Source organism: Poecile atricapillus, chromosome 16 (assembly GCF_030490865.1).
Source record: "Poecile atricapillus isolate bPoeAtr1 chromosome 16, bPoeAtr1.hap1, whole genome shotgun sequence".
NCBI lineage: Eukaryota > Metazoa > Chordata > Aves > Passeriformes > Paridae > Poecile > Poecile atricapillus.
In genome coordinates, this window is record NC_081264.1 from 12,511,137 (window position 1) to 12,532,802 (window position 21,666).

The 21,666-nt window shown below is 60.1% G+C and overlaps 2 protein-coding genes across 5 annotated transcripts in view; both read left to right on the forward strand.

The window, feature by feature from the left end:
- NF2 (NF2, moesin-ezrin-radixin like (MERLIN) tumor suppressor) overlaps positions 1-3,194 on the forward strand; it is a 46,417-nt gene extending 43,223 nt beyond the window's left edge. For all 4 annotated transcript variants that reach the window (XM_058851419.1, XM_058851418.1, XM_058851422.1 and 1 more), the window contains one exon: positions 1,578-3,194. Coding sequence is in view for 3 of the 4 variants with exons in the window: in XM_058851418.1 (XP_058707401.1) it covers positions 1,578-1,628 (51 nt within the window). In the remaining variant the exon portion in view is untranslated. The remainder of the gene's footprint in view (positions 1-1,577) is intronic.
- An 8,213-nt stretch (positions 3,195-11,407) lies between these two features.
- Positions 11,408-19,294, forward strand: CABP7 (calcium binding protein 7). Its single transcript, XM_058851706.1, has 5 exons — positions 11,408-11,532; positions 15,582-15,725; positions 16,997-17,109; positions 18,093-18,246; positions 18,377-19,294. Exons 1-5 carry the CDS (start codon positions 11,424-11,426, stop codon positions 18,502-18,504), a joined length of 648 nt encoding a protein of 215 aa, XP_058707689.1. The 5' UTR covers positions 11,408-11,423; the 3' UTR covers positions 18,505-19,294.
- Positions 19,295-21,666: the final 2,372 nt, after the last annotated feature.

Genomic DNA, 21,666 nt, shown 5'->3' on the forward strand with positions numbered 1-21,666 from the left:
GCTGCTGGGCAGCCCCAATCCTGGTCCTGGTCCCCATTGGAAGGGACCTTAAAACCCATCCAGTGCCACTCCCATGGCAGGGAAACCTCCCACTGTCCCAGGCTGATCCAAACCCCATCCAGCATCCCTTGGGCACTGCCAGGGATCCAGGGGCAGCCCCAGCTGCTCTGGGCACCCTGTGCCAGGGCCTGCCCACCCTGCCAGGGAACAATTCCTGCCCAATATCCCATCCATCCCTGTCCTCTGGCAGTGGAAAGCCATTCCCCCTTACCCTGTTGCTCCAGGTCTTGTCCCAGGTGTCTTCCCCAGCTGTTTTGGACCCCTTTAGGCACTGGCACACTCAGGAACGGTGTCAGATGGCCCCAGCAGTGGGTGTGGCAGCAGCCTGGGGCTCTCTGCTCCTTTTTTTCCCCCCTCTCCAGCCTTAGAGAGGAAGAACGCTGCCTGTAGCACACAGAATCCCTGTCCCACCTCACCCACCTTCCAGGCAGCTCGGGAGGGGACACTGGAGCAGCCAGGGGGATGCTGAGGAGGAGGAGAGCCAGCCCTGGCCTGGGAGCTGCTGCCAAGAAAGATTGTTAAGCCCTTGCAGAAATTTCCTCTGCAATACAGATTTTTTTCCGACTGCCATTAGAGCTGTGAAGGAATTACTGAGGAAAAGCCATGGGGGAGAAGCAGGGAGGGGGAGAAGTGCCTGACAGCTCCATTGAGGGGCTTAACTCAGTGTAGGGTGATCCCAGGATTCCTGTTTCAGCAAAACCGGCATTCCCGGCGGAAGGCACCGTGCTTAATCCAGCTGAAACGAAGCCCTGGCAATCAGCCGGCTGCTTTGGCAAACTCCTGGTGATCCAGCAGCTGCCTGGAAGGTGGCACCTCTCCCGCTGCACTCTGCTGAGTGCTTGTCTGTAAATCCTGGGATTTCTTCCCTGCCACTGAGGATTTCTTTTATCTTCTTTGGCCCGTTAGGAAATGGGCTCACGGCTGCTCCGTAGGGAATTATTTTTGGGATGGCTGTGGAAAGCTTTCCAAGGGTTTCTGAGTCCTGCAGAGCCTGCAAGGACAGTCCTGGGAGTGAGGGCTCTCCAGCTCTGTCCTCTGGCACAGCAGATGGAGCGGGGTGGGATGAGGTGAGGTCCCAGGGTGGCTGCATGGCTCACACGTGGTGGGATGGGGTTGGATGTGAGCCTGGAGAGGACATTTGGTGACAGAGGGGACACGTGTCCGGTGGCTGTCAGAGTGCTGAGTTCTCCCTCAGCTCACTGAGGTGTTTCTCCTGCAGCTTCCCAAGACCCCCTCTACGTCCTTGTCAGGGGTCCCAGGACTGGCTCCTTGGATCCAGCTTCCCACATGTTCCACATCCTGGAAGCCTCAGCCCTGCCAGTGACCCTGATGGAGCCTCTCCCCTGCTTTCCCTCGGGCTGTGCTTGCTCTGGTGGGGGCTGCACGACCCCGGCTTCTGCAACCCCTGGGCTTCGACACTCCCTGGCATTTTCGGAGGGATTCAGGCAGCAGCTCCCTCCTGGGGGTGCCCTGTGGGAGGTTGGGGTACCCCCTGATCCCACTCTGCTCTCTTCCAGCTCACCCTGCAGAGCACCAAGTCCCGTGTGGCCTTCTTCGAGGAGCTCTAGGAAACAACTGCTCCGCACCGCTGCTGCTTCCCAAGGGCTCTGCCCAGCCGGGGATCACCCCGGACCCCGCCGGCTGCTCCAGCCTCCCTGCACACCCACGGACTCGGGGCTGGCTGCCCACGGACTGTGTGATGTTCTCTAGCTTAGCAGCCGCTCATCCTCCTCCTGACACTTCGTTTTCCTTGGGTTTCCAGCTTTTTTTCCTTATTTTTCTAGCATTGCTTCCAGGCTCGGCCCTCCAGGCTTTTCCCTGGAGCCGGGGTCGAGGCTGTGGCCGTGCCTTCCCACCCTGGCAGCCAAGAGAGGAGTGTGCCCGAGGGTCTCCCTCTGCTGGGAGGTGTTGTCACCCCTCTGGATTGCCTTCTCCTGCCGGCTCTGGAGCCCCCTGTGCCGGTCTGGAGCTCCAGGTGCCGGCCCTGGATGCTCTGCTGGGCTCCGGAGCCCCGAGCAGGCGGCGGTGCCGGGAGCTCCATTAGGATCCCGAGCATGTTCCAGTGGAGTGCTGTAAATCAGGAACGTCGTGCTGGCTCTCCCAGCTGCGGTGGGAGAGGAGCAGGGAGTGGGAGGACAGGGACCTGGGGCTGGGGGGATCCTGGGCTGCTTCCCTGGGGACAGGAGGTGGGAGGAAGGGCTCCTCCTCTTCCTCCTCCTCCCTGCTGGGAACAGGGAGCGGGAGGACAGCTAGTGCCAACCAAATGAAACCTTATTGTTCCTGCAAACTGTGACCAAGCTGGGCAGCTTCAGGCTGGGGGGATCCAGGGGCTCCGGGCTGGGCTTTCCCTGGGTCCCGGGGCATCCCAGCCCCTCGGAGCCGCCCGGGAATGCCGGGCTGGGCCCGGGGCTGCCTGCTCCTGCCTGTCCCATCGCGGGTGCCTTTGCTCTGACCCCCCCGCGGGGGGAACAGGGATGCCCTGACCTCCCCTTCCAGTCTCCATCCCAAATCCTGTGCACCTTTCAGCTGGAATCCTCTTCCAGCAGCGTTTACCCTCCAGCAAAGCCGGTGCTGCCCCGGGGATCCCTCACATCCCCTCAGGACCCCCAATTCCTCACCTGCCCCACAGCCACAGCAGAAGCTCAGCCGGGGCTTGGCGTGGAGTGAATCCCATCCCAAGCCCGTTTATTGAAAGCCTGGGATCGATTCCCCGCACGTGGCTGCGGTTCGGATGGCTGTGGCCTGGCACAGCCGCTTTCCCATTCCCTGGACTGTTGTACTCCGAAGGAATAACTGTTTTCTCCTGTTTTAATAAAAATTCACAGCACTAAGAGGGGAGCTGAGGCTTCTTTGCTGATTTTTCTTTGGGAAAAACTGCTCCGAGCGCGGCTGCCGCAGTTGGCGGTGCCGGGATTAATGGGAAGCACAGCTGCAGTGCTGGGATCCCTCCGGCAGCTCCCGTGGGATCGGGAGGGCTCCAGGGTCCCCCTGTCCCGGATCCCTCGGGGCTCTTCTCATCCCTCCTTGAGGGAAGAGAGCTTTGGAGTGCCCAGAGGGGCTGAGCCCCTTGTTTGCCGTCCCTGACGCTTCCTGATCCCGTCCTGCCTGGAATAAATAAAGGATGTGCTGCATTGACCTCAATTTTATAATTAATCACTGATGAAACCGGCCCAGCCCAGGGAGCCGCGACCCCCGGGGCTGTTCCCGGCCCCGCCGGCCCCGCCGGGATCGGCGATGGATTCGCTTCTCTTGCGCTCCCGGGCAGCAAAATCCCGGGGGATTCACCGCAGCTCCCACCGGAGCTCGTCCCCGCGGGCCGGCTGGGGGATGTTTTCCGCTTTTTGTTGTTTTAAGCAGGGCTGAGGGGGTGGGAGGGGGTTTCTTTTGGCAGAGGGATGCCAGTGGGATACCCACGGGAATTTTGGGGAGGCTGAAAGCAGCCGGTGAGGGATGTGGAGGGTGACCTGATTTCCCACGCGGCCTCCAGCGACAGGAATTCAACTGGTGTGTCACCTGCACCGCCTGCATCCTGAAATCCATCCAGGAGAGCTTCTCCCAGCACAGGACAGCAGGGCAGGGGGAGAAACTGGGAATGCATAGGGGATGGATGTGCAGGGATGGATGTGGAGGGATGGATGTGCAGGGATGGATGTGGAGGGATGGATGGGCTGGGATGGATGTGCAGGGATGGATGGGCAGGGATGGATGGGCAGGGATGGATGTGCAGGGATGGATGGGCAGGGATGGATGGGCAGGGATGGATGTGCAGGGATGGATGTGCAGGGATGGATGTGCAGGGATGGATGTGCAGGGATGGATGTGCAGGGATGGATGGGCTGGGATGGATGTGCAGGGATGGATGTGCAGGGATGGATGTGGAGGGATGGATGTGCAGGGATGGATGGGCTGGGATGGATGCACTGAAGATACACCAGATGAAGCCAGGTATGGATCCAGCATGGATCCACCTCTGGCAGAGGGATCCCTGCTGCTCCCAGGGGCTCTGCACAAAGCACTGCACACTCCCAGCCTTGCCTTGCACACTCCCAGCCTTGCCTTGCACACTCCCAGCCTTGCACACTCAGAGTTCTGCATGCCCCCAGTGTTGCCTCTCACTCCCAGCCCGGTGCCATCTCCCTGCCCGCCCTCCCTGGTACATCCCAGACCATTTCTCTCCTGTCAAAGGAAGTTTCACCCCGATTTTTTCCCTTTTTAGCAAACTGAACTCTACAGGAGCGGTGGGTGTGGATTGGGGTGAGCTGCCTTTGCTCAAGGAAAAGAAAGCATCAAAAAGCCTTTGCCATGCACCTCTCCCAGCCCCTTCCTCAGCCACAGGCTCCTGAGGAAGGAAATTGGGGATTTGGCCAATCCCAGGCCGCACCTGAGTGCTTTGGCAGCAGTTCCTCACTCTGGGGTTCCCAAAGTCTCCTCAGCTCACATTATTTCACTTCTAAACTTCTGAAACTTCTATTTTTAATTACTCTCAGAAATAGAATAAAATGTTGAGAGCTGGGGATGAAAGGGACAGAGGGGACACAGGGTGACCTGTGGGTGGCAAGTCTGGGGCCAGCAGCCCTGGAGGGGTGTCAGGGTGCTCGTTCAGGGCCCACCCAAAACGTGCACAGCTTTGGCCAGCAGCTCCTTCAGGAAAAGAGCTTGGAATGGGTAGAGGGGGTGAGTGGGGAAACTGAGGCAGGGATGGCCTGTGCAGCCCAGGGGCTGCTGGTGTGGCCTCCCCACCACCATGGGCTGCTGCTCCATCCCTCCCTCCCTCCCTCTGTGCTCCTGCACCCCGGGGTGCTGCCCGGCCCTGGGGACCTTGGGGGACAAGGGAGGGGGTCACTGTGGGGACCTGGCAAAGGGCTGGGGGGCTCCTGCCCGTGCTGGGGGGTGGGAGCACGAGGGAAGGGTGGGAGCACGAGGACACAGCGTGGCACGGTGGCACCTGGCCAAGGGCCACCACAAGGATGGGCTGGAGCTGGGGGGACCAGGGCACCCCAGGGTTGTGGCTCTGCAGGGTCACCCTCTGCCCACCCTCATCGGGGTGGGAACTGGGGGAGCAGCCCATGGGACACCCCAGCCCTGCCCCCAGACATCCCGGGCTGCTCAGGGCACCTCAGGTCTGGGAAGGTTCCCGGAGGTCACATCCAGATGGATCCTGCTCCCTTCAGACAGTGCCTTGAGGACATGGGGACCTCATTCCCCCTCGATTGACAGTGGCCAGTGGCTGTCTCCATCCATCCCCACCATCCCCATCCATCCATCCATCCATCCATCCATCCATCCATCCATCCATCCATCCATCATCCATCCATCCATCATCCATCATCCATCCATCCATCCATCATCCATCATCCATCCATCATCCATCCATCATCCATCCATCCATCATCCATCCATCCATCCATCCCCATCCATCCATCCATCCATCCATCCATCCATCCATCCATCCATCCATCATCCATCCATCCATCCATCCATCCATCCATCCATCCATCATCCATCCATCGTCCATCCATCCATCCATCCATCATCCATCCATCATCCATCCATCATCCATCCATCATCCATCATCCATCATCCATCCATCATCCATCCATCATCCATCCATCATCCATCCATCCATCCATCATCCATCCATCCATCATCCATCCATCCATCCATCCATCCATCCATCCATCATCCATCCATCCATCCATCATCCATCCATCCATCATCCATCCATCCATCCATCCATCATCCATCCATCATCCATCATCCATCCATCCATCCATCCATCCATCATCCATCCCCATCCATCCCCATCCCCACCATCCCCGGGAGGGCTGGCACAGCGCCGCCGGCTGTGCCTCTCCACCTTTGTCTTCCAGGGAGAAAAAAAGGGGAGGGAAATGAATTTAAGAGGGAGAAGGGAGGGGAGAGGCAGCCTCGAAGGGGCTGGGCACCCAGGGCCACCCCGCTCCCCACGGAGACCTGGCAAGCTGCGGGTGTTTTGCCGGGTTAATCAGGGATTTATTGTGCAGGGAAGCCACAGCTGCAGAGCCGGAACCCCTGGCTGGGACCTGAGCTGCCCACTCAGCCCCGGGAAGGGATAAAATATGGATGCTGTGGAATCAAATGGATGTGGAGCTGCTCCAGCCCCCAGCGAGCAGGGGGTGAATCCCTGGAGCCGGGTGTGGGGTTTTGGGTGAGGTGTGGTGGGTGTGGGATCGTGGTGGGATGCAGGGCCAGGCAGGGGGTGCTGCCATCCCGGCCCTGGGCTCAGACGCGGAGCAGGAATGCTGGAGTGCCACTGCCATCACCTTCTGCTCGGCCACAGGGACACTGGGCATTGTCACCGCCCTGCAGGGATGTGCCTGCTGCCCCTTTCTGCCCACCCTGGCACTGGGTACCACCGGATCCTGGCAGCACAGGACACCCCACTGCAACAGGTCACGGCATCCTGGAGAGACTCCATGGGCTCTGCACCAGCAGCGGGATGGGAGCAGAGCCAGGCCCGGTGCTCCGGAGGCAAAATTCCCTCCAGGAGCCACCACCTTCCCCTTTGGCAAACGCCAGATCCCTCCCCGTGCTCTGGTTTCCTCCCTGGGCGGGCTGTACTGTCCAGAACATCGGTTCTGATGCTGTTAATGGGCCTTTGACTGAGATCTCCGGGAGTTGTTTCCTGCTCCATCTCCTGGCAGGAGCAAGCGGAGTCACCTGGGCTCAGCATCCTGGGCTGCATCCCCTTGGAGGGGTGCTAAGAACAGCCTCATCTCAATCTCAATTTTTGCCATTTTTCCACAAAGAAAAATTCCCTCTAAGCAGAATTCTTGCCTCCTTTCCTGGCAGAATTCTTCCCCCCCTTCAGAACCCAAATTCAGCAGAGCTCTCCGAGCTTTTCCCGTTCCCCCTTCCCTCCCCGCCCTCTGCAGCTGCCTGGAGCTGTGCCCGGTGTTTCCCCATTTCGGGTGGGATTTGCTCTGAGTGTGGAACAGTCCCGGCCGCGCTGGGAGGAGGCTCCTGACCCCTCCCCTGAGGCTCTCCCCGCTGCCCTTCCCGGCTTTCCAGCGGGCACCGGGAGCTGGCAGCCGGCGGCCGGGATAACCTTGTGGCTCGGAACATTGCAGCCATCCCTCTTCTCCCATCAAGCGTTCATTTAGGAAACATTTCGCTAAATACCCACCTGACAGCCCGGCCCCGGGAGATTGATGCCTCCAGCGCCTCGGAGAGCTCGGTGCCAGCGACTTTAAAATGTCACAACGACACCCCCGGGGCGCTCAGGTCCCCTCCCGGTGCCCGGGGAGTGCCCGGGGGACGCTGTGGTGCCAATGCCCATCCCAGCTCCCTCGGGCTGGCAGGAGGTCCCTGGGGCTGTCCTGAGGGATTTGAGAGCACCCAGCACAGGTTTGTACCGTCCATGAGGTTTCCTCATCCCTGTCAGCTTTCCCATGGCTTTGGGACATCCCCATCCCTTCTCCAATCCCATCCCCATCCCATCCCTCCCCCTTCCATTCCTGTGAGGGATCCCTATCCCATCCTCATCCCCATTTCATCCCATCCCATTTCCAGCCCTGTCCCCATCATGATCCCATCTCTATCCCTGTCCCTGTGTCATCCCCATCCCAATCCTCATCCTCATCTTATCCCATTCTCATCCCCATCTCCCTCCATTCCATCCCCATCCCATCCCAATGCTCGTCCTCCTGCCATTCCTACTTCATCCCATCCCACCTCATCCCAATCCCATCCCAATCCCAATTCCATTCCCATCCCATTCCCATCCCATCCCTCAGGGCAGGAAGGAGCGCAGGAGCCTCGGCTGGGAGGGGGGCAGGGGGGAGCCCCTCAGCGCTGCCACGGGAAGGATAAATAAGAAGCAGACTAATTAAAGCTCACATTAATCAGTCTCATCCCTGTGCCAGAGCCACTTCAGTCCTTTTCCTTTCCATCCCCTCAAATTCCTGAAAGAAATGAGGATGTTGATGTTGGGATGTGAACGCAGAGCAGGGGCCCTTGACAGTGAGATCGCTCTGAAACTGCAAATGAACCACAGAACACCAGGCCTGGATCGAGCTTCTCCTGCCTCATTAGTGGGATCAGCTAATTAGGAAAACACCTGGGAGTGTTGGGAAAATGCTGCTGTCTCCAGAGGGACAAAGGGACAGAGGGGAGGGATGGCACTGACCCACTGGCAAGACTGGCCCGAGCCCCGGCTGAGATAAAGAGGGAATTGTGGAGAGGAACATTCCCAACATCCCAGAGACCGGGGCTGGGATTTAAACTGGAATCTCTGGCCTCCCCCCCATCGTCTTAGGACTGAGCGCTGAGGAAACTCCAGAGCTTCTCCCATAAAATCAGGGAGGGAATTCAGCACAGGGACCGTGGGGCAGAGGCAGCACGGCTCATCCCAGCCTTCATCCCGTGAGGAAGAGCAGTGCGGCTGAGCTGAGCTCCGGGAAAGCTCCAGAGGGGATCCCTGATGAACAAAAACCCAGTCAGGGTTTTTAAATGCAATTAAACCGCTTCATTTTCCTCCCGCCCGCCCACCCCCATCCCCGGGGAGCGGGAGCCGGGATCACCGGCGGCCCCATCCCTGGGGAAGGAGGCTCCAACACTTCCCTGCGGCTGCACAGGGAGCTCCGCTGGGGATTTGAGGGGAAAAGCCCAGAAATTGGCCCTGTTATTCCTGCTGGGATTCGGGTGGTGACAAATTAATGAGTTTCCACCCCAGGGCCTCTGGAGAATTAATTGGGAGGGAACTTCGTTAACATCGAGGAGCAAATTGATCTGTTAAAGAAAAAGGGAGGAGATTTTTAATCAGACTTTGCTTTTTTGGAGGTTGTTTCTCCCAAAAAGCCACTTGTTATTATCAGCACTTCCCCCTTGGAGTGCTGGGATCTCAACCGCAGTATCAGACCCTGGAGACAGATCCCTGTGCCCCATCCCGAGCTCCAGGGGAGGAGGGAATTTTAGCGGAGTTGGAAAAATCCACCCCCAAGCCAGGACTCCGCGGGGGCAACGACCCTGCCCTGGGAGCTGAGACCCCACAGCATCGGGATTTGCTCCTCCCTGAAATCCCCTCTCCGGAGCGTGGCCGTGGCGTTTTTCCGCTGCCAGAGAGGGAAATTTCTGCCAACTAAAAAATAGCTTAAAGGGGACCCCAGCTGGTTAAAGCCAAGGGCGGCTGCAGCGGCAGCGGTCGGGAGGCAGCGCTGGGCTCTGGGAGCCGGGTCCTGGCTGATGCTCCGGGGCCGGTGGAGGTTCCGCACACCGGGGTTGGAGCAGCCCCAAAATTCCCGGCAGCGGTGAATTGGATGAGGCTGAGCACGTGTCCTGCGACTGCAGGAGGCGAGCGGGGGCTTAGAGAAGCAGTTGTTTGGAGCAGCAGGAATCCTATTCCAAGATTTTTGGGGTTCTTGTGACAGTGCCAAAATGAGAGGCACATCTGGAGCTTGTCCAGCTGTGCCTCAGTTTCCCCATCGCTCTGAGGCATCCTTGGTGTCCGGTGAGAAGCTGGAAGGTGCCGACTGTTCCCCTTTTCTCTCTCCCACCCTGCTCCAGCTCTGGGAATCGCGTTCCTCCGGCCCCCAGACCCTTCCCTCCCACCACGGCACCTCCAAATGTGCGGAGCAGGAGCCTTGGCGGCCTCCCCGTGCCACCGTCCCCACCTCCAGAGATGCCACCCGGGCACAGGGGACACTGATCCCCCATCTCCCAGTGACCCACGGTCTGCTGGGACAGCCCAGCCCAGGGCAGGTGGACAGCGGGATTTGGGAGCGGGGATGTGCCCGGGGCTGGGAGCGTTCCTTGCCTGAGCGCAGGGATGTCACAGGGACACGGATGCCGTGGGGACGTGGCACGATGGGGACCTGCCCTGGCACAGGAGCTGCGATCAATCAACGTCCAAGTGAGAAACAGAGGTGAAAAATGTGACCAAGGTTGGGGGCAAAAAGGAGATTGGAAAAGGTGACGGGTGGAAGGTTCCGCTCCTGGCCCCGCTCCTGCCGCTTCCATGGGTCATTTTCTCCCCGCGGTGGGAGCAGGAGGTCTGGCCGTGGGGTCCCTGTCACCCCGCAGCACCGCGGGGATATCGCGGTGACGGCTGGCCCAGGGTGACCGCGCAGGGGCTTTGGGGCGGTGGCAGCCAGGGGTGCCAAGTGTGGGGACACAGAGGTGACAACTGCCCGGGCATGGGATGCCACGCGCAGGGACCTGACGGTGACGACTGTCTGCGTTTGGGGTGCCACATCCAGGGGATGGCCTCTCGGGATGGTGACAGTCCCAGAAACCTGTAGGGACCCTGGGACCGTGACTGCCCCACGAGCAGGGCACCGTGTGCAGGGACCCGGAGGCGGTGGCAGCTTGGGGTGCGCAGGGACCTCGGGGTGACAATTCCCTGGGCATGGGGTGCTGCGTGTGGGGACCCCGGGGTGACACCTGCCGGGACAGAGGGTGCCACAGGGACCCCCAGCCCTGCCTGCCGACCCCCGGTGTCTCCCGAACACCCCCCGCGGCACCAGCACCTCCCACTCCCCCTCCCTGCGGCCCGGGACGCTCCCCCGTCACTGCCGCACTGCCCCCCCTCGCCGCCCCCCGGGGGGAGGCCCCACCTCCCCCCCGCCCCCAGCCCCATTTCCCGGGCGGGACCGTTCAAAACCCGCCCGGCGCCGCCGCTCCCCGGATTCCGCCGCCGCTTCCCGGGGCCGGGGCCGAGGATGCTCCGGCTGCCGGCGGCGGCGGGGGGGCGGCGGGTGCGCGGCGGGGGCTGAACCGCGGCGGCAGCGAGCCCCGGCCTGCCCGGGACACTTGGCGGGGAGGAAGAAGAGGAAGAGGAGGAGGGAGGAGGAAGACGAAGAGGCCGCCTTCAGCCTCGGCCCCGCCATGCCGGGCCCCACCGGGGAGCGTGGCCCGGTGGCAGCGGCTCCCCGGGGGCTGTGAGCGGCCCGGGCCCGGCGGAAGGGGGGCCCCGGGCGGAGGTGGGGGGGGGTCTCCGGGCGGAGGGGGAGCCCCGAGCGGCATGGCCAGCCCCGTCCCCCCCGCCGCCGCCGCTTCCACCGGGATTTAACCGGGGCTTGGATGCTTTCACCTCCCGCTTCCACTTCGGGAGGGCATGTGCGCGGGGGAAGCGGGCCGCCCCCAGCGGAGCCCCCCCGCGCCCTGACTCCACGCTGAGGGGCTCGGCCGCCAGCCCCGTCCCGCCGCCGGCCCCGGAGGACGGGGAGCGCCCGCCCGCCCCGGCCCCCCCTGGCCGGTGGGTACCGGGCGGGGGGCGGCGGGTACCGGCAACTTGTGTTTAGCGTCCGGCGGTACCGCCCGGGGGGAGCCCCCCCTCTACCCGACGAGATTTGGGTTTAAACTTTGGGTTTTGGGGAGCCCCGAAGATGCCTTTCCACCCGGTGACGGCGGCGTTGATGTACCGGGGGATCTACACCGTCCCCAACATCCTCGCTGAGCAGCGCCCCGTGGAGATCCCCGAGGATGAGCTGGAGGGTGAGCGGGTTTGGGGGGCTGCGGGGGAGCGGGAGGATCGGGGGCGATCAGGGGGACATCCCATGGGATTGCGGGGTGTTTGGGGGGACTGGGAAGTCCATCCCGTGGGATGCGGCTGTGGGGGAGCCGGGGTGCGCGTTCCCCCGGCGCCGTGGGGAAGCTGAGGGCGAGCGGGATGCGGATGGATGGAGAAGGAGGAGGAGGAGGAGAAGGAGGAGGGGAAGAAGGAAAGCTGAAGCGGGGAGGCGTGCGGGGGTCCCGGCCCCCCGCTTGTGGCAATATGACACAGCAGGGACCAGCGGTAGTGGCGGGGGACCGGTTTCCCCTCCGCGGCGCGGGGGGGGTCACCCCCTCCCCGCTGTCATAATATGACAATGGCTGGTGGCGCGGGGGACCCGAGGGGTGGCTGTCACCCGTGTCACAGCCCGGGTCACGGCAGCTCCACGCAGTCCCGGTGTCACCGGACTCCGGCCGGGAGGAGCGGCCGGCGGGGCTCTGCCCACCCGTGCGATGAGAGGGGCCGAGCTCAGCTCGCTGCGACCGGAATGGCTTTTTCCACCCCAAAAGTTTGCCGGGGTGGCGGGACGGGCACTGGCGGTGTCCGGGTTTGGGGTGTCCCTGGGGAACCTGGGGGAAAGGGGTGCAGCACCCCCGGCTCCAGACCCGGCACCAGAGGGGAAACTGAGGCACGGGCAGTGACCCCACACACGTCCGCCCTCTGCCTGGGGAGAGCACCTTTGGCCCAGCACCAAACCCGGAGCCCTCGGCATCCCCGTGGGGAAACTGAGGCAGGGTGAGGGGAACCCCAAAATCCATCCGTGAGCCCCGAGCAGGCGCTCGCTCCGGTGTGCAAGGGCTGTGTGTGTGCGTGTGCAGCTCTGCAGGGTGTGCGTGTGCATTGACGTGCCTGTCACAGCCTCACTGCAGGGGCCGTGTGTGTGTGCACAGCCCTGGCACACCCCTGCACACCCTGCTGCGGGGTGCTCGCACATCTGGGTGCTCGCACATCTGGGCGCTCACACATCTGTATGCACATGCACGGCCTCGCTGCAGGGTGGCTCTGTGTGTGTGCCAGTGCCAGTGTCACCGTGTGTGTGTGCCAGTGTCACCGTGTGTGTGTGACAGTGTCACCGTGTGCGTGTGGCAGTGTCACCGTGTGTGTGTGCCAGTGTTTGTGTCACTGCAGCACGTGTGTGTGCCCATGCACAGCCTCGCTGCAGGAGGTGTTTGTGTGAGTGTGCACACGCACAGCGTCACAGCAGGACGGGCTCGTACGCACAGCCCTGCTGCAGAGGGTGTTTGTGTGCCTGTGCAAAGTACAGCATGGCTGCAACCTGGTGTGTGTGTGTGTGTGTGTGTGTGCGTGTGTGTGTGTGTGTGTGCAAGCACAAGCACAGCTTTGTTGCAGTGGGGTTGTGTCTGTGTGCACACACGAGTGCAGCTGTGCACGTTTGGTGTGTCTGTGTGCACACACGAGTGCAGCTGTGCATGTTTTCTGTGTCTGTGTGCACAAGCGCGGTGTCACCAGGACGTGGTTGTGCGTGTCCGTGTGTGTGCACACAAGTGCAGCACTGCTGCAAGGGGGGGCACAGGGGTGTCACTGCAGGGGGTTGTGTGTGCATCTGTGAGTGTGAGCACACACACAAATGCAGCTGTGCCGGGTGTTGGTGTGTGCACACACAGGTGCAGCACCTCTGCATCGTGGTTGTGCGCATCCATGCGTGTGCACAAGCGCAGCACCACCGCAAGGGAAGTGTGTGTGTGCAGGTACCTGGTGCAAGGTGTTCGTGTGCTGGTGCCCATGCACAGGTGCATCTGTGTGAGGTGTCTGGGTGTGCACACAGGTGCAGCAGCCCTGCAAGGTGTCAGTGTGCGCTGCATCCGTGCACATGCACACCACTGCAAGGGGGTTGTGAGTGCACCTGTGTGTGTGTGTGTGCACTGTATGTGTGTGTGTGTGTGTGTGTGCACTGTGTGTGTGTGTGCACTGTGTGTGTGTGTGCACTGTGTGTGTGTGCACTCTGTGTGTGTGTGCACTGTGTGTGTGTGTGCACTGTGTGTGTGTGCACTCTGTGTGTGTGTGTGTGTGCACTCTGTGTGTGTGTGCACTGTGTGTGTGTGTGCACTGTGTGTGTGCACTGTGTGTGTGTGTGTGTGTGTGTGCACTGTGTGTGTGTGTGCACTGTGTGTGTGTGTGTGTGCTCTGTGTGTGTGTGTGTGCACTGTGTGTGTGCTGTGTGTGTGTGTGTGTGCTCTGTGTGTGTGTGTGTGTGTGTGCTCTGTGTGTGTGTTTGTGTGTGTGTGTCTGTGTGTGTGTTTGTGTCTGTGTCTGTGTGTCTGTGTCTGTCTGTGTGTGTGTCTGTGTGTCTCTGTGTATGTGTGTGTGTGTGTCTGAGTGTCTGTGTGTGTGTGTGTGTGTGTGTCCATGTGTCTGTCCATGTGTGTGTGTCTATGTCTGTGTCTGTGTGTCTGTCTGTCCCTGTGTCCATGTCTCTGTGTCTCTGTCCATGTGTCCATGTGTCTGTGTCTGTGTCTCTGTGTCCGTGTGTCTGTCCGTGTGTCTGTCTGTGCTCACACCCCTCCATGGTGTCCCCGTGTCCCTGCTGCTGTCCCAGTTCTCCCAGTGCCGTGCCCCTCAGCACCCAGTGGGGGTCGATGGCAGTGCTGGGAGCTCCAGGGGGACCCCACAAGGTGCTCCTGCCTCCCTCTGCCCCCCTGGTTTGGGGGACACCGGTGACATCCAGACCTGGCTTCACACTGGGGCTGAGCAGCCTCGGGGTGCAGCTGGGGCAGGGGGTGCTCAGTGGCCAGCCAGGACCCCACTCTGGCCACTGCCAGGACATTTCCCTGCCTGTTCCCCAACACCCCCAACACCCCCAACCATCTGGTGAGGAGCCACCTTGGAGCTCACTGGGATGAGCATCCTTGAAGGATGAATTTAGGAGTGTAGTGAGGCCCCCCAGGAGCACAGGGAGAAGCCGGAGAATATCCCTGTCCAGGAAGGGACACTGACCATGGAGAAGTTCAGACTGACAGGCCAAAATCTCACAAAACTCCCCAAAAACACCTTAAGGATGTCACCCGTGTGACACCATCCAGGCAGGGATGTTCCCAAGCACTTGGGGCAGTACCGTGACCCAGTGTGGGCTTTTTCCCCCAAACCCAAAGTTCCCAGCCCGTTTCTCCTTCTGGGATCCTCCAGCACGAATCTCACTGGCAGCCACATGGAGAAGGAAGAGGCACCAATATTCTGGTCTGGCTTCCCACTGTCCTGCAGTGCAAATTCCCTGCTCCTTCTTTCCCATCAGCCTGGTTCCAGCTTCGCACATCAGGTGGCATCAGAAAGCCAGAAACTGCCCCGAAAAGGAGCAGAGTCCTGCGTGCAGCAGGAGATGGGATGGAGTCAATGGACTCAGGCTGTGCCTCAGTTTCCCCGCGGCCTTTTCCTGCCACCCTGCAGGGATCATCTCCCACATCCCAGGGTTCATTTTGAGCCAGAAACCCCCAAACCTCCCACTCCCATCCTCCTCTGCACCAGACAGGGCTGAACACTGCAGCAATTTCATCAAGATCTGGGAATTTTTTGGGGGGATGAAGCGTGGCCCAGCTCCAGCACCCAGCCCTGGAGCCCAGGATGGGGGCACAGACCCACCCAAACAGCACTGGCTGGGGCACAACCCCACCCCGAGGTCCCGGGACGCTGGGATGGGGCAGCCCCAGCCCCCGTGGATCCTCAGGAATGCAGATGGATGCTGCAGCACGGTGGGGATGTCCCCAGCCTCAGCGCCCGGCTGGTGGCACCCCAAGCTCGGGCACACTCGGGATGTGTTTTTAGGGCAGAACGCCGCGGTTTGGGCTGGGGCAGTAGCACGGGCAGGGTGGGTGCAGCGAGCGGGTGACTGGAATTGGAGCAGATATTCGGGGTCTCTTGGGGAGGTCGGACCCTTTGGGTGAGGCTGGGTGTCCATGGGGCAGGTGGGATCCCCACAGGCGTTCTGTGGGTGCTGGAGCAGGAAGCTCAGCCGGATTCATTCCTGCTCCCCCCACAGAGATCCGGGAAGCCTTCAAGGTGTTCGACCGCGATGGCAACGGGTTCATCTCCAAGCAGGAGCTGGGCACGGCCATGCGCTCCCTGGGGTACATGCCCAACGAGGTGGAGCTGGAGGTCATCATCCAGCGCCTCGACATGGACGGTAGGACCCCAGCAAGCCGGGCTGGGGACAGGCACGGCACCCCCACCTGGGAGAAAGACGCAATTCCTTATTTCCACCCCACATGCCGGACACCACGCGGGATGTGGGATGAGCCTGACCCAGGCTCTGCCTCCTGCTGGAGCCTTCCCCTCATTCATCATCATCATCATCATCATCATCATCATCATGGCCACTGCAGCTTTGTTTGGGAAGATTTAAGGATCCTGGATGCGTGTGGGATCGCTGAACCTGCTGGGTCTGCTGTGCCGAGGCTGGATCCCGCAGCCAGGGGTGGATCCTGCACCCTGGCTCGTGTCCTCAGCACCCATCACCCTCCAGCACTCGCTGCCACCGTGACCCTGTCCCCACCCCTCCATCGCCCATCAGGACCGGAAAGAGCTCCTTAATTTATTGCTTTTCCTTTTTTCCCCATTTAAAAGCCTTTCCGGCAGCGCTGCCAAGGCGCCGCTCCCCTCATTACTCATCGTTAGTGCTGCCCTGACAGCCCCAGGCCAGCGTCCCCCACTGCCAGGGGACACGGCCACATCGGCCACCAAACACCCCCGGGGCCAGGGCCACCACCGGGGTCCCTGCTGGAACTGGGGTCCCTGCTGGAACTGGGGTCCCTGCTGGAACTGGGGTTCCTGGACAGTGTTTGGCTTCCCTGACCTTTCCTGGGGGCTCCAGGTGACACTGGGTGTCCCCAGGTCCCACTGGAAGGGGACCCAAATGGCACTGGGGGTCCCTACATGGCAGTGAGAGTCCCAGCCAGCACTGGGGACCCCAGCCAGTGTTGCCATCCCAGCTGGTGTTGGGGACACCAAACTTTGTTGGAGGTCCCCACCCAGTGTTGGAGGCCCTGTGTGGTTTTGGGGGTCCTCAGCCAACATTTGTGGTTCCCAGGTAGCCCCGGGAGGCCTCCAGGTGGCACCGAGGTCGCAGCTGGAATGGGGTCCAGCTCACACTCGTGTCCTGGATGATGTTTGGTTTCTCCAGCCAGCACTGGGGTCCCACGTCACATTGTGGGGGGAATAAGTGGTCTTAGGGTGTCCCCAGTTGGCCCTGGGGTCCTGGCTGGCATTGGGGATCCCATCCAATGTTGGGCATCCTGGCCAAAGCTGGAAGTTCCCTAAATTTGCTGGAGGTTCCCAGCTGATCTTGGGGTTCCCAACTGGTTTTGGGGGTCTGTGACCATCCATGGGGCCCCTTCTGGGAGGGGGAGTGTCCCATGTGCCCAGACAGGGGGTGACAGCCACCCCTGTGTCCCACAGGTGACGGGCAGGTGGACTTTGAGGAGTTTGTGACATTACTGGGGCCCAAGCTCTCCACCTCGGGCATCCCGGAGAAGTTCCACGGCACCGACTTCGACACCGTCTTCTGGAAGGTAGGGACACCCCCAGATCCATGGGAATGGAGGGACACCCCCAGCCCCACGGGAATGGAGGGACACCCCCAGATCCATGGGAATGTAGGGACACCCCCAGCCCCACGGGAATGGAGGGACAGCCCCAGATCCATGGGAATGGAGAGACACCCCCAGATCCATGGGAATGGAGGGACACTCCCAGCCCCAGGGGAGGGCAGGGACACCCCCAGCCCCAGGGGAATGGAGGGACACCCCCAGCCCCAGGGGAATGGAGGGACACCCCCAGATCCATGGGAATGGAGGGACACCCCCAGATCCATGGGAATGTAGGGACACCCCCAGATCCATGGGAATGGAGGGACATCCCCAGCCCCAGGGGAATGGAGGGACATCCCCAGCCCCAGGGGAATGGAGGGACACCCCCAGCCCCATGGGAATGGAGGGACACCCCCAGATCCAGGGGAGGGCAGGGACACCCCCAGGCCCCTCCCAGGAGCAGCTCCCCAGAACCTGCATCGAGAGCACCAAGGAAGGCTCAGGGTCAGGACCAAGGTTGGGGTTGGGATCAGGGACAGCATGAGGGTCAAGGCTGGAACTGGGGTTGGGTTGAGGGTGAAAGTCAGGCTCTCGGTCAAGGACGAGGTTATAGCTGGTTTAAGAGTCAGGATTAGGTTTAAGATTAGGGTTAGGGTCAAGTTTAGGGTCAAGATCAGGCTCAGGCACCAATTTAGGGTTAGTATAAGCCTTGGGGTCAGGCTCAGGATCAGCACTGGTTTAAGGGAGTTAGGGCTAGGTTTAGGGTCAGGGTTCAGGTTGGAGTCAGGGTTAGGATGAGGGCTGGGATGAACCTCGCTCTGCTGGGGGTCACCAGGACACCAGGCCTTTCCCAGACAATTCCAGGGTGATCCACCCAAACCACCACATCCAAAGGTTCTGGGGGACCCCGAAGCCCCCTGTGCTGCCGGCCATGGGGTCACCCCGAGCCCCCCGGTCCCCGGCAGTGTGACATGCAGAAGCTGACGGTGGACGAGCTGAAGCGGCTGCTGTACGACACCTTCTGCGAGCACCTGTCCATGAAGGACATCGAGAACATCATCATGACGGAGGAGGAGAGCCACATGGGCACGGCCGAGGAGTGCCCCGTCGACGTGGAGAGTGAGTGCCGGGCACCGGGAATGCCAAACCCCCCCCGGGGATCCCAAAGCACGGGGATAGCACCGGTTACCCCCGGTACCAGGAGAGAGTGTTGGGGGTTGGGGTAACGCGGTGTCTGTCCCACCCCCAGCCTGCTCCAGCCAGCAGATCCGCCAGACCTGCGTGCGGAAGAGCCTCATCTGCGCCTTCGCCATCGCCTTCATCATCAGCGTGATGCTCATCGCCGCCAACCAGGTGCTGCGCAGCGGGATGAAGTAACGGGGTGCCCCCGCCGCCGGGGACCCGCAGCGCCAGCGAGGAGGAGACACCTATAAATATCTATAAATATCTCAATGTACATCCATGTGTGGCCCAGAGACGTGACCCCCCCGGGAGGGGGGACAGCCGAGGGGACAGAGCCGCGCCGGGGCCCCGCCGTGCCGGGCGCTGCGGTCGCTGCTGTTCGCAGGAGACTCTGGTACCGACACCGACCCCCCCTCGCCAGACACAAACCGACCCGTGAGTGCATGTGACGTGCATGGAGCCCCGTGAGCCCCTCCCGCGGCGGATCCCGTCGGATTCTCCGATCTAGCGTTAGAGCTCATATTTAGGATAAACCAAATCATCCCCTAAGCAATACACGCGCCTGAGATGGTTCCTAGAGCCGGGAGCGTTTGCATGGACTTGGCTGCCAAGGGCTGGATTCTACCCTCCCCCCCAAAGCCCCTCCCTGTCCCCCGGCCCCGTGCCGTGCCTCGGTTTCCCCACCTGCCCGGTGCGGGGACGTTCCTGACCTCCTGCTTGATGCACTTTGAGCCGACCCCCCTTGGGAAGAGCCGGAGCGACCCCGAGGCCGGGGAGCCCCGCACGCCCCGGAACCCCCCAGCCTGTATGTAGCACCCACCTGGGCACGGACTGGTTCGGATTTGGGGCCGTTTCTCATTCTTTGGAGTTTTTGGGGGTTTTGGGGTGGTGGTTTTGTTTTTGGTTTTGTTTTTTTGTTTTGTTTTTTTTTGTTCTTCCTGGTTGGTTGTTTCCGATCTGAAATAAAACTGGTATTTCTGAAGCGCTCTGGGCTGCGGGGGCTCCTGGAGATGCTGGGGTGGAGGGTGATGGGGTGGGACTCTGGGAGCACCAATGGGTGCTGCTGAGTCCTCCTGGCACGGGAGGTGGGCACTGCTTTGGGGGGCTGAGACCCACAGGATTCCGGGGGCTGGAGCATCCCTAAACTCGGGGCCAGTGGGATCTGGCTCCTTCCCAGCAGCTCCCACATCCCCCACCCCACTCTGGCTGTGGATCCTGCTATAGGTCCTGCCTTTTCCCATGGATCCCGGTGGTTTTATCCCCCTCTCCATGCCTCTGATATTTTATATTGGGTTTGATGAATGTTTCATGTCCCTTTGCCTTGGCAAGGAGGGCGCTCGGCCCAAGCCCCTTCCCAGAAGTGCTTTCACCTGGATTAACAGTAATTCCAGCAGGAACCAGATCTGTCTGGGGCACTCAGAGAGCCTCCACAGGGCCACGGTTCCCAGACCAAGCTGGGGATCCTGCCCCAAGGCTGGTGGCAGGGAGCACTCTGTTACTCCTGATTCACACCCCTCGTGTAACCACTATTACTCCTGATTTACACCACTCGTGTAACCATTGTTACTCCTGATTTACACCACTCGTGTAACCACTGTTACTCCTGATTTACACCACTTGTGTAACCACTGTTACTCCTGATTTACACCACTCATGTAACCACTGTTACTCCTGATTTACACCACTCGTGTAACCACTGTTACTCCTGATTTACACCACTCGTGTAACCATTGTTACTCCTGATTTACACCACTCGTGTAACCACTGTTACTCCTGATTTACACCACTTGTGTAACCACTGTTACTCCTGATTTACACCACTCGTGTAACCACCGTTACTCCTGATTTACACCACTCATGTAACCACTGTTACTCCTGATTTACACCACTCGTGTAACCATTGTTACTCCTGATTTACACCACTCGTGTAACCACTGTTACTCCTGATTTACACCACTTGTGTAACCACTGTTACTCCTGATTTACACCACTCATGTAACCACTGTTACTCCTGATTTACACCACTCGTGTAACCACTGTTACTCCTGATTTACACCACTCGTGTAACCACTGTTACTCCTGATTTACACCACTCGTGTAACCACTGTTACTCCTGATTTACACCACTTTGGGGCCTGACCCAAGCTGAGGGACATGGGGAATCTCACGGCCTCACGTCTGTGTGCGCTGTGGGAGCCCATTGCCACTGAACGGATCGTCCTCCCCAAGCCCCCAGCGATACATTTTTAATGGCAAAGAGATTAAAGGAATAAATAAAAATGGGAAGTGCTTGGGGCAGGGAGAGAATCAGGCAAAGCTGCTGCTCCCCCATTATGGAGCACTTCCCACTGGGAATGGGGCTGGAGGAGCTCATCCCAGGACATCGGGGCTGGGACATCCCCACCTTCACCTCCCTGGCTGCTCCCATGGGGAAAACACATTTTCTTGCACCAGCATGGGAATTCCCTGCAGCATCACGGGGGGAACACCCCATTTTTGGGGTGCTAAGAGGAATTGGTGGTGTTTTATCAATTTGGGGTTTGGGTGGGGCCTTTTTTTGATCTTCTCTAATTTATCAAACAAATTGAAGCGAACGTCCAAATGAGAAATGGAAATGGGAAGTGCTCCATGGCAATGAAATCATTCCGGCTGCCTTGCAAAGTGAGGGAGGCTCCGCATCTGTAATGAAATTTCATCCATCTCCCCGCAGAAAGTTTGGATTTTTTATGGACTGGCATTTCCAAAGGAGCCACGTGGTGCTGGAGACATGTGTGTGTGTGTATATATATATATATGTATATATATATTATTTTTAACCAGGTCTATTATAGACACTGTGAATAAACAGAAGAGAAGGGAAAAAAAAAAAAGACAATTTAATTTGCCAGAAAATACAATAACATAAAAGAAAAAATTAGATAAAAGGAATAACGCCATCCCCTAAGCTCAGCGTTTCAAAGCTGCTCAATTAATTTTAATGGGAATCGGCAGAACGGATTTCTTGGGGCAGCTTTGGAATGGCAGCTCCCGATCCCGGAGCAGGCGGGATGCAGGAGCGGGGTCCCAGCCGCGTCCCTGCTCTGCCGCAGCGGCGACGGATCACTGCGGCTGCTGCAACAGAGATGCTCCGGGATAATTCAATTAAGGGACTGCCAGGAAAGGGAAAAACAAAGGGAATGTGCTGGGAGGTGGGGGCTGCCGCGGTTGAGGGCAGGTGGGAGGGAGCAGGACCCTGCACGGGTTCCCTGGACACGGGGACAACGGAGCAGAAGTGGCAGCAAACCCAGCGGGGGTTGCAGGGCTGCGATTCCACAGCCCTGGGAAGTGTTTGGGACAGGAAGCAAAGAAGTTGGTGAT